Source organism: Falco naumanni, chromosome 5, assembly GCF_017639655.2.
Source record: "Falco naumanni isolate bFalNau1 chromosome 5, bFalNau1.pat, whole genome shotgun sequence".
NCBI classification, from domain to species: Eukaryota; Metazoa; Chordata; class Aves; order Falconiformes; family Falconidae; genus Falco; species Falco naumanni.
In genome coordinates this window covers 32,164,469-32,178,442 of record NC_054058.1, presented here as the reverse complement: position 1 = coordinate 32,178,442, position 13,974 = coordinate 32,164,469, and the positions used below count along the sequence as shown (strand labels likewise).

Genomic DNA, 13,974 nt, shown 5'->3' with positions numbered 1-13,974 from the left:
GTGCAGTCATTAGCATTTGCCATTAAAGACAGTGTTAGATGGCAACAAATAAAGAATGGACAATACAATGATCTTCATACATAGCAGATGTACATATTTGCCTCTTCCCTCACTCCCACCATCTTTCCCAAATTAATACTACCACTAGCTACAAAAGCCTTTTTTTTTTTAATAAAAAAAGGATGGATAGTACAATTCATGTGCATGAAGACATTTTAAAAAAAATGAAAAGAGGACATTTCACCCTGTGTAATTTATGAAATATAAACAGGCGTAGGGTGGATATTAATAAGAATGATCCAAATAAACCCCTTTTCTACCTAAAGCATTTCCATTCCATTGTTTTTCTCTGTGTTATGATTAAAACTTAGAAATGTTTCTGTTGGTCTGTCTGTTTTTCTCCAGCTTACTTCAGACATAGCCCCTCTTCTGGGTTAGGCTGGGTTTTTTTTTCAGTTTAACTTTCTGAGTTTCTTCTAAAAGCAGCTCAAAACTAGCCACGTCCCAGGGGAAACAAAAAGTAGCTTAAATCATGTATGTCACATTTAGCATGTGCTTAAGACACCCCAATGCACTGAAGTTTCTTCAGCCATGAGGAGCGCGTAGCCAAAAGTCTAGATCACTGGGCATCTTCTCTTGCTGTCGGGGGACTTTGGATCTGACCCATACTAACCCCTGCACTCACTAACTGACTGAGGGGTCAGACTGAGAGGCTAGCTCCTGCTGTAGACTACTTAGGTTTTGCTTGGTCTGAACTAATTGTTCCTCATGCCCTGGTTCCCCAGACACAGCCGAGCATCCTTGCAGCTGGCTGAGGGCTGGGAGCTGTCAGGCTTGCCAGCCAGGCAGGGCTGGCAAAGCGCTGGTGTGAAGGGGGGACTGAGCCCTCCTGGCTCGCCCTGCCTGCAAAACAATGCTCTAACATAGAGCCCAGGGAAGGTGACCAACTCATCAGGTCAACCAGGCATGACTGACTACCCTCCGCAATACTCCAGGCTCTGCCTCCAGCTTCATCCTGCCTGATCTCAAGACAGCAATGAGGATCCAGGAGTGAAACCCCTGGAAAGCAGCGAAGCCAGGCTCTGGTTTCCAGGCCCTGCCTGCTGAATGCCACGGCGTGTGTTCGCCTGGGGTGCAGCCCGGCCTGCACATCCCTCCCGGCAGGGCCCTAGCTGTGCTGCTCTCCCAGGGAGGGCCACGGAGCCAGAGGTGGCCACTGCCCCGTGCTGTGGGCTGAAGGCAACTGCACAAATATCTTGGAGGCTGAGAGGTGGTCCCACAGGTGTAGCTGCATGGTGTCTTCACCTATATGTAGTTGCTTTGAATTTCCTGCTGCCTGGTTTTCGCTTCAGTTCTTTCCGTTTTTTCCCATTTTCAGAGACCATTTTTCATTCACTGTCTTTAATGAGACATCCAGTTCCACAGCAATAACCAGCTCATCCATCTTTTCCCTTCAAAAGCACTGCTGCTTTTATTGATCCTCTATTCCTTTTATTTTATACAAGGCTATACACACACACTCATGTAAGTGTGTATACAGCAGATTCCTTTCGTCCATCTTTTTGTTCTTTGCTTAAGTTGCACTTGTTTGGAACATTATTGTAGTTATTATTATTATGGTCATTGATTACCTTATTGATTTATTTGGCCCTGAATGATCTCTCCTGTTGCAGCTGCTTGAAATGCCCTGGTTGCTCCTAACACCCTCTCATCTCACAGATGTCTCTCAGGAAGATCACCAACCGTCTTTCCTGTCACTCCCTTTCTCATGCCTTTCCTGCTCGTTAGCTGTCCGGTGGGATCTACCCACCCATGCATAATTTTCCGATGAAACGTGCTCTGCAGCAGTGAAGTATATTTATCCTGACCTTTGGAGAGTCCGTTTGACTCAAAGTTGAATTCTTACTAACCTCAGGTTACTGTTTAAGAGGCTTTATAACATCTACCCCCTTAACGAGGTCTGCCTTGTTGCTCAGGGCCCCGGCAGACAGCTCTGCTTCCTCTCCTCTTCGTGCTCATTCAGCTCCCAGTGCAATCATTCCCAAATTTTCAAAGCCAAAAAGCCTTACATATTGCCTATTCTCTGTTTCAATTCCTGGAACAAGCCATGGTCGCCTTTACGACTCTGTCAAGTGTTACTGAAAACACGGTAGACAGACAATATGCTATGCAAACCAGCGGGCCTTTGGGGGTTTGAGGCATGGAGTAATGCAGCTTCTCCTGTGGGAGTGAGGCAGAAAAACAAACCAGCTGTCTGGATTGAAATCATGAGCAATTAACAGTGGTTTCAATTACCCAGAACAGAACTTTATAAATATTTGCAAATTACACCCTACCTATTTTCACATGACGAGTGGCAACCGTGAGAGAGCTCTTCCTAGATCAGAGGGACGTCCTCTGAGGGAATCCTGAAGGTCAAAGGTTCAAGAGGTATTTTTAAATTATCTTCTTAATTAGAAGCAGCACAGCCTCCTCTGCTGTGTGCAGACAGGCACAAGAACTACAGATAGAAATTAGAGAGGGAGATTGGAGGGAAGCTCTGCCAGCGGGTTCTCCTCACAAGGCACGGCGTGGCAGGGATTCCAGCGGGAAGAGATCCCACCCCTGCCTGCCTCCAGCATCCAGTGGAGACGCCACAATCATCAGACTGCAGTGTCATCGGAGAAAAAAGGCCCCATTCATCTATACTTGTCCTGGGAAAAGAGACTGGTTTGGAAATAAGTGCCCTTGCATACAAGAAAGATTTCTTTGGGTGGGGGTGGGATCTGGGTTTCCTTTTGGGGGCACTGGAGGCCAAAAGAAACTTACAGGTCATAATCGTTGTCACATTAAAATGCATCATGTCATGATAGCTGTAGAGACAGAAACCCACCCCAGATCGTCTGATAAAAATAGCTAAGATACATGGGGAATGGAATCCACTGCCACCTCGGTGAAGCCGCAGGAATCTCTTCCCATTGTAAATGCACTCCGTACAATGATGCCAGCCCTCGCAGGAGTGATAGTAAAACATAAATCATGCTAACTAGTAACAGGGCCCACTGAACAATGCAAAATGGCTAGAAACTGAGGCTTGGCTCTGCATGCAGAGAACTGTGTCTAAACTTGGAGCATTTTCTAGGGTGGCCAGAAGCGAGGCTCAAGGCTCTGCTCAGATCATGGGGAAGAACACTTAAACCTGGGACGCTGTCCACACAGATAAACACACGCACCTGTGTATTTTATTGCTAGCTTGCTTACAGGGAGGTTACAGGTGCTCCGTGTGTCTAACAACCGAGGCCCGGGTAAAAGAACAGTAGTTTGAATTTGGACATGAGCTACAGACCCATGGTACTGCATGAAAGAGGTTAGGCACCGATCAGTTTCAGATGAGAAATAATTTGCTCAGAACTGAGAGTCTGACTACAATTTGCTGTCATTAATTATTTAGAAACCATCTAAATCTGGATTCAGATCCTGAGGTTGGGTACGCAAAATTGAAAGTCTTAGCATACAAAACATCTCCCCACGGCTTCATTTTTGTCACGATTTTCCACATATGTTAATGACAGCAGAAAGAGGAGAGCGACCTCTCTCACCAGTGCACATTCTACCTGCCCATCAATTCCAAGGGACATGCGCACACAGCCTGAGAATCAGCCCAGGATTTTCTGTTGGCAGTAGTAAATTGCAAATTAAATGAGGGTTCATCAAACAGTGCTGTTGTGGTTTCAGAATTGCATTACTTTTTATCTGGATCCACAAATACATGTTTGATTAGGCCTGTAAACACATGACAAAAAGCCTTGCAGTGCAAATGGTACACAGTCATAAAGTTAATATTTCAATAATTTTTCTTCTATCTACAGCCTTCATTTGGGTGCCATTTCATGGTATGAAGCACGAGACTGTAATAAGTCTTGCAGATACTACCTTTAGACATGCACTAAAGCAATTTTTCCTTTACCAATTCTATGTTGACTTTTTTCCCATGTCTATTCAACACTTTTGTCCTTGAACCATAGGATTAAACCAGTGCTTTCCAGTGTCACCACTTACAGGCTCTAAGTCTTGTCTGGAGCCCACAAAGAGCCCTGTGAATGGCAGCTGTCCCCCAGCAAGCCAGCTGTTTGCTCAAGCCCAGACAGTTACAAGGAATTAGGGAATGGTCCTTAATTCTCTCTATGGCGACTTGGACCCCAGCAGGGCAGGCCAGGCTACTCTGTTTGACTGCAAGGTGTGCGCTGCCCTGCAAATGCCTCCTGTTGTGCAGCCCCTCAGCCCAATGCTCCCCTTGCTACCCATGAGCAGAGCTGGATGATGTAGCTACCAAACTTTGCCAAAACGCTCGGTAAGCACCCAACATCACAGCCTCAGTAAGCATGTAAAATCCCAGCTTGTTCAGCCTCAACACGTGTGGCACAGAGGAAAAGCCTCTTGTGAGCTCCAGCTTCTCCAGCAGAAGTCTAGCAACAGAAGACATGGCAGAGGAGGGGTCCCCTCATCAGTAAGCACTGTAGTTAGTAGCATTTGATGTCACAAATAAAATCAAGGCCCTACTGTGCTAATTACAAAAAAGTACACATATGCAAGTACTTTGCAGGAGGTGAGCCAAGCACACAAGGGGACACTGAAGCAGCCGGCAGGGCAGCAGCTCGGCTGCCCTGCAGAAGGGAGAGACATCAGGAGCGCTACCCCACAGCGTTCTTCCCTGGAGGGGCCAATAGTCAACTAGGACCAAAACTATCAAAATCTTCCACCAGCTGGAAACCAAAGCCATATGCACTGTAAGTATTTCAGAAAATCACGGTGTTCTGTAATACCTAAAATACCTGCAAAGGATCATTTCTCCCCCTTCTTTGCCCTCTCAAAAAAGGCTTATGTTATAACAGGACTAATTATCCAGCTAACCAGGACACAACAGATGCTAAATCTATCCATGCACCGTCATCTGCCAGTGCACTTCCATTTCTTATCTGAATTTTTGCTTCTTTCCTTCCGCTGGCTACTTTCCTTACACCATCCCACACCATCCCTTTAATTTTCCTTCTTCCCACTCTAAGGTTTCTGTAAAATCCTTCCTTACTTTATCATCTTTCTTCCATCCATTCACCAAGCTTCCTTGAAATTCCCTGCTCTTGCATGTGTAGCAGTCGCCCTGAGGTTTGAAGGCACATCACGGATGCTGGCTGGTGCATGCTGCTCCTCAGAGCAGTGCTGTTTCTATCTACCACCAGGTAAAGATGACTGCTTAAAAATATTCCTAGTCTGGATGGGGTAAAAGGACTTGAGAAACACATATAATCCAGGTAATTAAAGCCTTTGCAAAGACCACATGTTCTGAAGCTCTAGAAAGCCAAACAGACCTGAAGAAAATCCTCCCTCTCTATAACTGCTGCCTATAAATTGCTCTTTGATTAATTATTTATGTGCTTGCTGGCTGCTCCCAGTCAGAATAATCACAGTTAACAAGATTATCTTCTTGTGCTAGGTGTAATTAGCAGAGATAAGAAAATTAGAGAAGAGTATAATTTACCTGGCATTAGGTGCAGAAGCTTCTACTAGCCACAGGGCCTCAGATGTGATCCCACACATTGGCTCTTTTGCATCTGGCATTTTGCAGCTCTTTTTAAAGAGTTTTGGACTGTGAAATTTGTGCTGAGGCCTCTTGCAAGGAAAGCAACAGCATCCTGAAGAGAGAAGTTCCTTTTGAGTATCTTTTCCATTTTCTTTTCTGCTTCTTCCATCTTTCTGTTCTACAGGAGATTTTGTAAAAAAAATCCCAAAATCAATTCCATTTGCATTTTTAAATTTAATATTGAATTAATTTTGCATTTGCAGTGCACACAATTCAAAACCAGTTTAGATCCCTTGAAATCAACATTAAAGTTATCTCTCTACATCTGCTTAAGATTTCCCTGTGCTTTTTCAATCAACATAAACTTCTCCTCTACCCAGAAATTTCCACGGCCTTTGAAATTTTGAATTTCTGGAATAAAATTGCAATAAACAATTAAGTTGAAAGCTGAGGTAATAGCTAAAGCATGAGCATTTTGTTTGCTTGGTCCTTCAAGGGAGGGAATTTTTGCCCAAACAATACTTTTCTAGTGGAAATAAGGAGCACAAACGAGAGGGCAGAGGTTCTTTATCCTGTTTCATCTCATGAATCTACAGCAAAGCAGCGCAGTACGGCTGGAGCGCGAGCTGGTGCAGGAGGGCCTCGGCAATGGGCAGAGGTTTGCTGAGGCTGCTCAGCGGGTCCGGGGGGGAGCAGAGCCCAGCACCCAGACGTCGGGGGTCCCGGCGCCGCGCCGGGCGCAAGGGCCCCCGGGACAGAGGCAGCCCAGGAGACGGTTCAGCTCGGTGAAAGCCTGACTGAGTTTTCATAAGGCGGTTTTTATGTAATCTCTAGGCAAAGTGTATTGAAAAAGAGAACACACGTCGCTGCAGGCAGGCACCGAGGGCAGCGTTCCTGAACAGCAGCTTTCAGACGAACAGAAGGGATTCGGTTCCGACTTGGAGACACGGGGCGGCAATTACTGCGGCTGTTCGGCAGCTCCATCATCCCTACCTACTTCCCCTTCCCCGGCTGCTAGCACAGGATTTTGGATGACTAGGAGCCGGTTTTTCCTTCTCCAAACCCAAGGCCCCGGTCCCTGCGGGGGCTCCGGGGCCAGCGGGGGCGGCGGGTGGCGCGGGCGGGCTGAGCCCCCCCCGCCCCTGCCTGGGGCTGCGCGCCCGCCTGCAGCGCCACCTACAGGCCGGCAGCGGGGAGAGCAGGGAACCGGGAACGGGGGAATAAATCCCCCCGCAAGCAGCAGCCGAGGCCGTACGCGGGTCGTGTCAGCGCGCAAACCGCCGCGCTCGGGGCACAAGCGTCCCCTCCGGGCACCCGCACAGTTGGCAGCACCTGTAAACGATGTATTTTTTTTTTTTTTCCTTCTGCCTCAAAAAAATGACGAAGTTGCCCTGACTTCAAAGTTTCCGCAAATAGGAAAAAGTGCTTCAAGTATATGCGTGGCACAGAACACTGCAGTTTAAGTTTTGAAAGCATAAGTTTAAAGCAATAAAGCTCTGTAGGTAGACACAAGAGTTTTATTTAAAATAGACATCAAGAACCTGACAGGGTTCTGATTCTTTACCTCCGAGCATCACTTGCAGTAGCCCAGCTACCTGTAAGCGCAGGGATGCAGTTCCGCGGGCGTTTGCAGCCAGCCCCTCCGCGGTGGAGGCCGGGCTTCACACCCCGGGGCAGCAGCCCCGGCGCCCCCCTTCCCTCCCCAACCGGGTGGGGAAACAGCAAGCACTTGCCTTGCAGATGGCTGTTCCATGCCTCTGCCAACGGGCAAGATTTCTAGGTTGCAGGAAGGTCCACATAAATGTCACTTTAACAGAAACCAGTCAACTACGTCACTAAACTCAGCATAAAGCTAATCTCCGATTTCTAACTGCCAGGTACTTCTCACTCCCTATTAGCCCAGCAGCCCCTCCACAGGGCCTTCGCAGGTTTGCCCTCCATCTAACTCCTTTCATTCCCCTCCTTCCAAAAACCTCTGTGAGTTCCTTCAAAACACTCAGTTCTGAAAGCTTGAAGACGCTTGAAAGTAATTTTTTTTTCATCACAAATATCAGCTGCAGTTGTCCCTGCACGCTTCCAGAGTGCATTTTCCTGGGGTTTGGCTTCCAAAAAACCATCAATCTGCCAACACTCCTCTCCCCATTCCCTACCAGCTCAGGGAAGGGCCAGCCAGCCAGACCTCTCAGGAGCAGAGCTTTCTTGAGGAATACTTTAAGCCACATTTCTGGAGGAGAGGTCTAATAAAAAACAATATCCTGGCCCTTATCCATCCTGGGTTTGTAACACATGTCCAGCTCCCCCCCTGAAAATCACAAGGGGGTAGTGGGGGCCAGAGGAGAAAACCTACGCATGTCTCAATGGTTTTGGTCAATTTTTCTGTGCAGCCAAAGCCTCAGCCTTCTTTTATTTATTTTTGTGTTCACAGCAACTACTAGTGGGAGGGAAGAATATGAAGCAAAGGGCTTTTATGAAGCTACTGCTACACAGAAGGCAACCTTCTCCCCTCTCCCACACTAACCTGCTTACAGACCATTCCTTCCACTGCAGTCCTGACACCAGAACTCATTCAAGCCACGACACAAGTGAAACAGCATCTCCACCACAGATTTTCCTTTGCTGATCTAAGGACTTGCCTAGACCAAGAAGAGGAATCCTCCTTTCAGCGTTTAAGGAGGCGGGAATTAACTTACCAGAGAAATCAACTCTGTGGGAAATTTCTTCCCTCACTTACTGAGCTTCCAGATGGGCTGGGGGAAAGGTGAGATTTAATTGTATCTTCTTACCTTGATGAAGTTTCTCCATGGGAATTCCATAGCTTAATCACTCAGAAAAGCTAGGTGGAATGTTTCATTTGGATGGTATTTCTTCTTAATATGTCAGCAGAAAAAAAAAACAGTATGATTTTGTCTTGACAGCATAACACACTTCCCAGGACAGTGTAGGCTATTCTTTTTTTGTTTGTTTTGCCTTTTTTTTTTCCAGACTACTTCAACGAACAGAAGAATTGTTTATTCTACTGATTATGTATATGTTCTTCGGAAATCTCTCCGTTCTACTTGGACTGATCTGTGGAAAATACTTAGCATCTGCTTCTCGATTCTCACTGTTGACTTTTTTTTTCTTCAAGACCAGTCAATCTTAAAAATTCTCTGCCTCAAGACAGTAAGCACACCTGTATTTTCTTAGTAATACTTTTGATTTTGCTATTCTATCCGAGTCAGTATGCGGAGATATTTACTTTAACTATTATCATCTAAAATCTAGGAACAGGCAGAACCACGTCAGTTTATCTTCCAGCAAGCACCCTGTGGTGTATGTTGTCAACCCATACATCTGGTCCATGTGTTTAAAATTCAGAAGTGCCCTTTGACTGGAAGTCACCCACGTGATACTAAGAACAAGATAATTAACTACTCCCACATGAGCATAATTTGTGCACCCACTCAAGTGGGTAACTGACCTAGTTATATGTAAAATACAGTAATTCAGACCATTTCTTCAGAGACATCAATGGTCTGAGAAAACATTTAAATACAACTTCTCTAAACATTTGAGACAGTATTGACAGAGTAGACAGTAAATCTGATGTGTTTTTAGAAATCAACGTCCTCGAAGAGCAGCAAGTTAGCTACAGTGCAGAAAAGACTATCAAGGTATGATGCAAATTGCAATTATAGCAAAAAAAAAAAAAAACCCAAACCCAAACAACCCCTAGATTTTGAAGAAATACTTAATAAATACATTGGTGAAAAACATTTAATGACAAGAATACATACCTGCATGCAATTTCAACAAAAAGACCCGAGTAACTTGGACAGAGTTTTGCTTCAGTATCGTGAAACTTCTAGTGAAAGGTAATATGGTTCACTGTGCACTTCTAGATCAAGTCTAAAAATTACATTTTTCTTCTTTCTTCCTGAAACGGTTTTGGAAATATGTACTGGAGTAAAAAAAGAGTACACAGAGGACAGACATACATATCTTTATATACAATTTTCTTTTATTAACAAGGTATGTCATTACTGAACAAGGCAACTGGGAGATACAGGACTGGACATATACATGAAAATTTTACAACTCGACAAAAAATTGGCATGACCTATATACAGATGTGATTAACAAAGGTTACAACTCTACTGTATTTGATTAAACACAGTCCTAAGCACTTACATTCTGAAAATATGAAGTTCATCATACAGAGGTCAAGTTCTGGAATCTAAAAATAATAACAATTTAAAAACTTCAAAACCTTCTATGTCCATCCGTTTTACAGAACACTATAGCTTTGCCTACTACCATATACATGAAAGATTATCAAAAATATATTGATGGGTCTATCGCTAATCATGAATGTTTATATTTACATTAAGTTAGCAAATTCTTCACCAAATACTTTATATACAAAACTCAATTTGCGCTTTGTGAAAGAGTCATTAAAAAGTTAAAAACCATAGAAATGCCAGTTAGAAATAATGCATTCCAAAAATTGGACTTGTTTACAACTGAGAACAATTGAAAATAATTTATGAAAAAGTATGTCATTTTAGTACATGTACTCTCACAACACTTTAGTTCCAATACAGAATAGCAGAAATTTTGTCCTGTGTGTTCTTGGAGTGGTTATCTTCTCTTCTAATAATGCTGCAAGAAAAAAATAAAAAAATTATTCTTAGGCAGTTTGTCATGAGTCTTCAAAGAAGGCAGAAATAATTCAAGGGACCAATATTCTTTCCCCCCTTCTCTGTGCAGGAAGCTCTGTCCCCATTTGTACTGGCCCAAATACTCAGCATTCTTATTTCTTACTCCCTAGAGGCTAAAAGGGGAAGGAAAAAAAAAACCAAACCAGGAAAAAAAGAAAGGGGGGGGGGGGGGGAAGAGAGAGAGAAACCCAACAGCCTCTGTACTTTAGTGCTATTCAGAAGGTGCACATCCTTTAGCCAGCAGTCGTTTTGGGTATGATCTTGGCTGCTTTTTATATTTGACTATAATGCTTTTGCAGCATGCTTTGGACACTCCTAACAAAATCAGTCTTCTCTGCCAAACTGGAACCCCCTCCAACCTGTCTCTCAATTGAAAAAGAGCTTAGACTGGAACCAGACGTTCGCTCTGCAGGCACTTCTTCTACACAGACACGAGCACCTAAGGAATTCTGCAATACAAAACACGGATGCTGAATGAATCTACACATGCTATGGATCAGACAGCTACTGAAACACAGACTCTCTCGGAATTGCGTTCCACTCAGGCCCATCCGAGTACCAGAAATCAATTTGAGAACACAGAAGCACAGTTTACAGTGCTTCCAATGTGTGCGAAAATAGCAGGTGGATCAATCACTAAGGTCTCAGCTCACTTCAAGTAACATTATGGAAACAATGCTGAGGTTCTTCACTGAACCAAATCAGTACAACACAATTGTTCATAATGCACCACAATAACTTTGTCAAACTGCTAACACCACATAACAAGCAAAATTAGATCTTGCTATCAAATCCAAATGAAGTGGACTGAATTTCCCATTTCATCTCTAGAGATGCTGAATGCATCTTCTATACTTGCTGTAGGGAACCCCTATCTTCCAATTCCACTGAAGTCTCTCCACGTGCCATTATCTCATCTATACTGACCAACTCTTTTTTAAAAAGATAAAGATGGAATGACATCTTAATCACCTTTAATCTATGCTGTCACACTCCTAGTTTTGAAGTCTTGTCCCCTCTTGCTTCAGACAGCCCTCCATTCCTCGGCTTTCCACTTAAGTAATTACTCTTTAACTTGTCTTTCAGGTCATCTTCCTTATTCCTCTCAAATTGAGCTCACTGAGGGAAGCAGTATAACATCTTTGGCCTTTTCTTTTTCTCTATCCTGTTCCTAAGTAACTTTATCCAAAACACAAAATCCAGTTATCTTCTCTATGTTGATGATTTCACACATATCAAACTCCCTAATTTACTGCTTTTCTCCACACATTTTCACACTTGTTCACATGTACCTTTGCAGCAATGCCTCCTCCTCCAAACTCAAGTACTTTTCACCACAGCCTTCCTTGAGAAACTTGGCTCTCTGAGCATCCCGCTTAGGTTACAGACCAATGACAAGTGCTCAAGGCTTCAAATCTTCCTTGTCCCTACACCTCTACATGCAATAACTACATCAGCATTCCGCAGGCTTTCTACGGTCTCTCCCTAAAACATGTTCTGCTTAGTCCACTTGTATGTCTAGAACTCAAACCCAGCCCCTTTCAAGTGGTGTTAGTCTTCTGATTCAGGCCACCGTACAGTCACCCAAACAGCACTGGGCACAACTTCAGGTGAGATGCAGGAGCAGAGAGTAACTGAAACTAAATAAGCAGCTCTGCTAATGTACATGACACCACAGTTTATCCCTCTCACTTTCATTAACACCTCAGTCTGTGTCTGAATCTTTGGTCTGGTTCTATTTTTTATAACTGCTTCCTATCTCATTCTTCACAAACTCTTTAGTTCCAGGATTTTGTATTATCTGTTTGTATAGCACCTGGAACTGAAATATTTGCAGCACTAATTTAGGATCCTTTGCATCGCAGTGATATGAATGTTACTGTAGACTTGCAGACACAAAATCTGTACAGGAATTTACTCATTATGAGGGTAATTTTAAGGTGTCTCAGATCTTACCAGTTTAATTTGTGCTCTGTCGCTGGACTTTTGGTCCAACAATCTGAGTTTCTTCTTCTGGATTTGGGCGTTTCCCTGTACTAATGCCAGTACCAAGGGCTGTTCTTCCTGATAATTTAAATTTAAAACCAGTATTTACATTAAGACTCTATTGCACCTTTATATATTCAGGAAAAGTGTTTTTGTTTCTTTGTTGTTCTTTAAATTACCTGCTTGCAATAAGTGTGATTGCTGATTGTCTCCATGAGCATAGTGTAAGATACTACTTGCTTGACAGTAACCTGTTCAGATACAGTAGATATTTATTATAATAAATAAAATTTAGAACTGCAAGCAAGCATACAATGACAAAAAGGAGCCAATTGATTTATTTTCCATCATCAAGAAAAATCCTGCCAGAAACTACCCTAAATGCAGAAGAGTTATGCAAAAAAAAAAAAAAAAACACCAAACCAAAAACCACCAACAAAAAGACTCACAACCCAAAAAACCTCATGGCAGTCTACAGCAGTTAAATATATATGCACAATACAATATTAAGTGCCTACATATTTATGCATTATATTTGCAACAAGCAGAATGTTTATATATCCAAACACTTTAATTCTAAGTTGTTGTAAATGTTAACATTTGTTCTGCCAAGTCTCATCTTTTTTATGATTTTGTTATAGCATAACTAAGCTGTGAAAAAAGTATATGCAAATAACTTAAAGATGCAAACTGAGCGCCCTGCATAAATAGCGTAAATTAGCAAAAGCAGTTGCAAGGTTTTTTTATTCTGAACAGTTGTGGTGTTCTGGTTATATTCTGGATGCTTAAACAAAACAGACATGACAGTCATGATCAGTTAACACACAACCTCTGTTAAGATTGCAGAGAAACAGTTGTGCTAAATTTGATTGCAACTTTCATCCATCACAAACCACAGCTTAAGTTTCTGTATAGTTAAGGTAACAAAAATTTGCCTCCACAATATGAGAATATCCACATAAAAACTGTGGAAATTTATTATGTATGGGAAGAGTGGTAGTGAAATCAGGGAAAAGTAACATGCAAATTTTGCTCTCTAATACAAAGTCAACTTCTTTCTTTCAGTATCTTTCATTTGAAGTAACCTAGGATAATGTTTATTTATTTTTAAGTCACACTTGCGATCCCTCCCACTCAAAACATACAAATATTGTTCTAAATGAGCATTTGAGAGATAAAAGTGACAAGACAAGCAAGTTCACTCTAAGAAATAATTTTTATGTTTCAAGAACAGAAACAAGGTCAGTTCAAGTTGTAGACAGCAGCTGTCACCAAAAATCTATCCATGTTATTTTGATGTTTTGTCTGTTTTTCCACAGTTGCAAGGATTTGGAGATCCTCTACAGACAGGCACTGCCATAATACCTTGCTGCTGAATTCCACTTGCTCCTGTATGAGTGTCTCCCAGGGCACATGGCTGAACAACTGTATGACCATCACCAGTTCCCAGCTGAGCTGCTGGAGAGGCAGGGGAAAAAAAACCAAGAAGACAACAAACACTTAAACATAACAGAGGACACAATTCCAGTTCTGGAGTTTAAGATGTTGGGTCTCCCCCCTCCCCCCTCTTTGAGAGGCAGACTTTGATTGTGGTGGGTGTTTTTTTTCCCAAACCACCTCACAACAGGTCCAAAGCTCTAATATTTTTCCAAATTCACACTTGCAAACTCAGATGAATACATAGTAACCTCCTACAAAATGGATACATTTCTGATATAAAAAGTGTAAGAA

The 13,974-nt window shown here is 43.0% G+C and overlaps 1 protein-coding gene across 4 annotated transcripts in view; it reads right to left on the bottom strand.

Annotated features, from left to right (window-relative positions):
- Nucleotides 1-9,535: 9,535 nt before the first annotated feature.
- Nucleotides 9,536-13,974, bottom strand: part of CRY1 (cryptochrome circadian regulator 1) — a 39,167-nt gene continuing 34,728 nt past the window's right edge. Inside the window, exons 11-14 of one of the 4 annotated variants that reach the window (XM_040593917.1) lie at nucleotides 13,609-13,698; nucleotides 12,423-12,494; nucleotides 12,214-12,321; nucleotides 9,536-10,198 (exon numbers count right to left, since the gene is read on the bottom strand). In XM_040593917.1, coding sequence (XP_040449851.1) covers nucleotides 12,218-12,321; nucleotides 12,423-12,494; nucleotides 13,609-13,698 — 266 coding nt within the window. In that variant the 3' untranslated portion in view covers nucleotides 9,536-10,198; nucleotides 12,214-12,217. Of the gene's footprint in view, nucleotides 10,199-12,213; nucleotides 12,322-12,422; nucleotides 12,495-13,188; nucleotides 13,329-13,608; nucleotides 13,702-13,974 lie in introns of those variants that run through there. The other 3 variants (XM_040593916.1, XM_040593918.1, XM_040593919.1) reach the window with 3 other exon arrangements.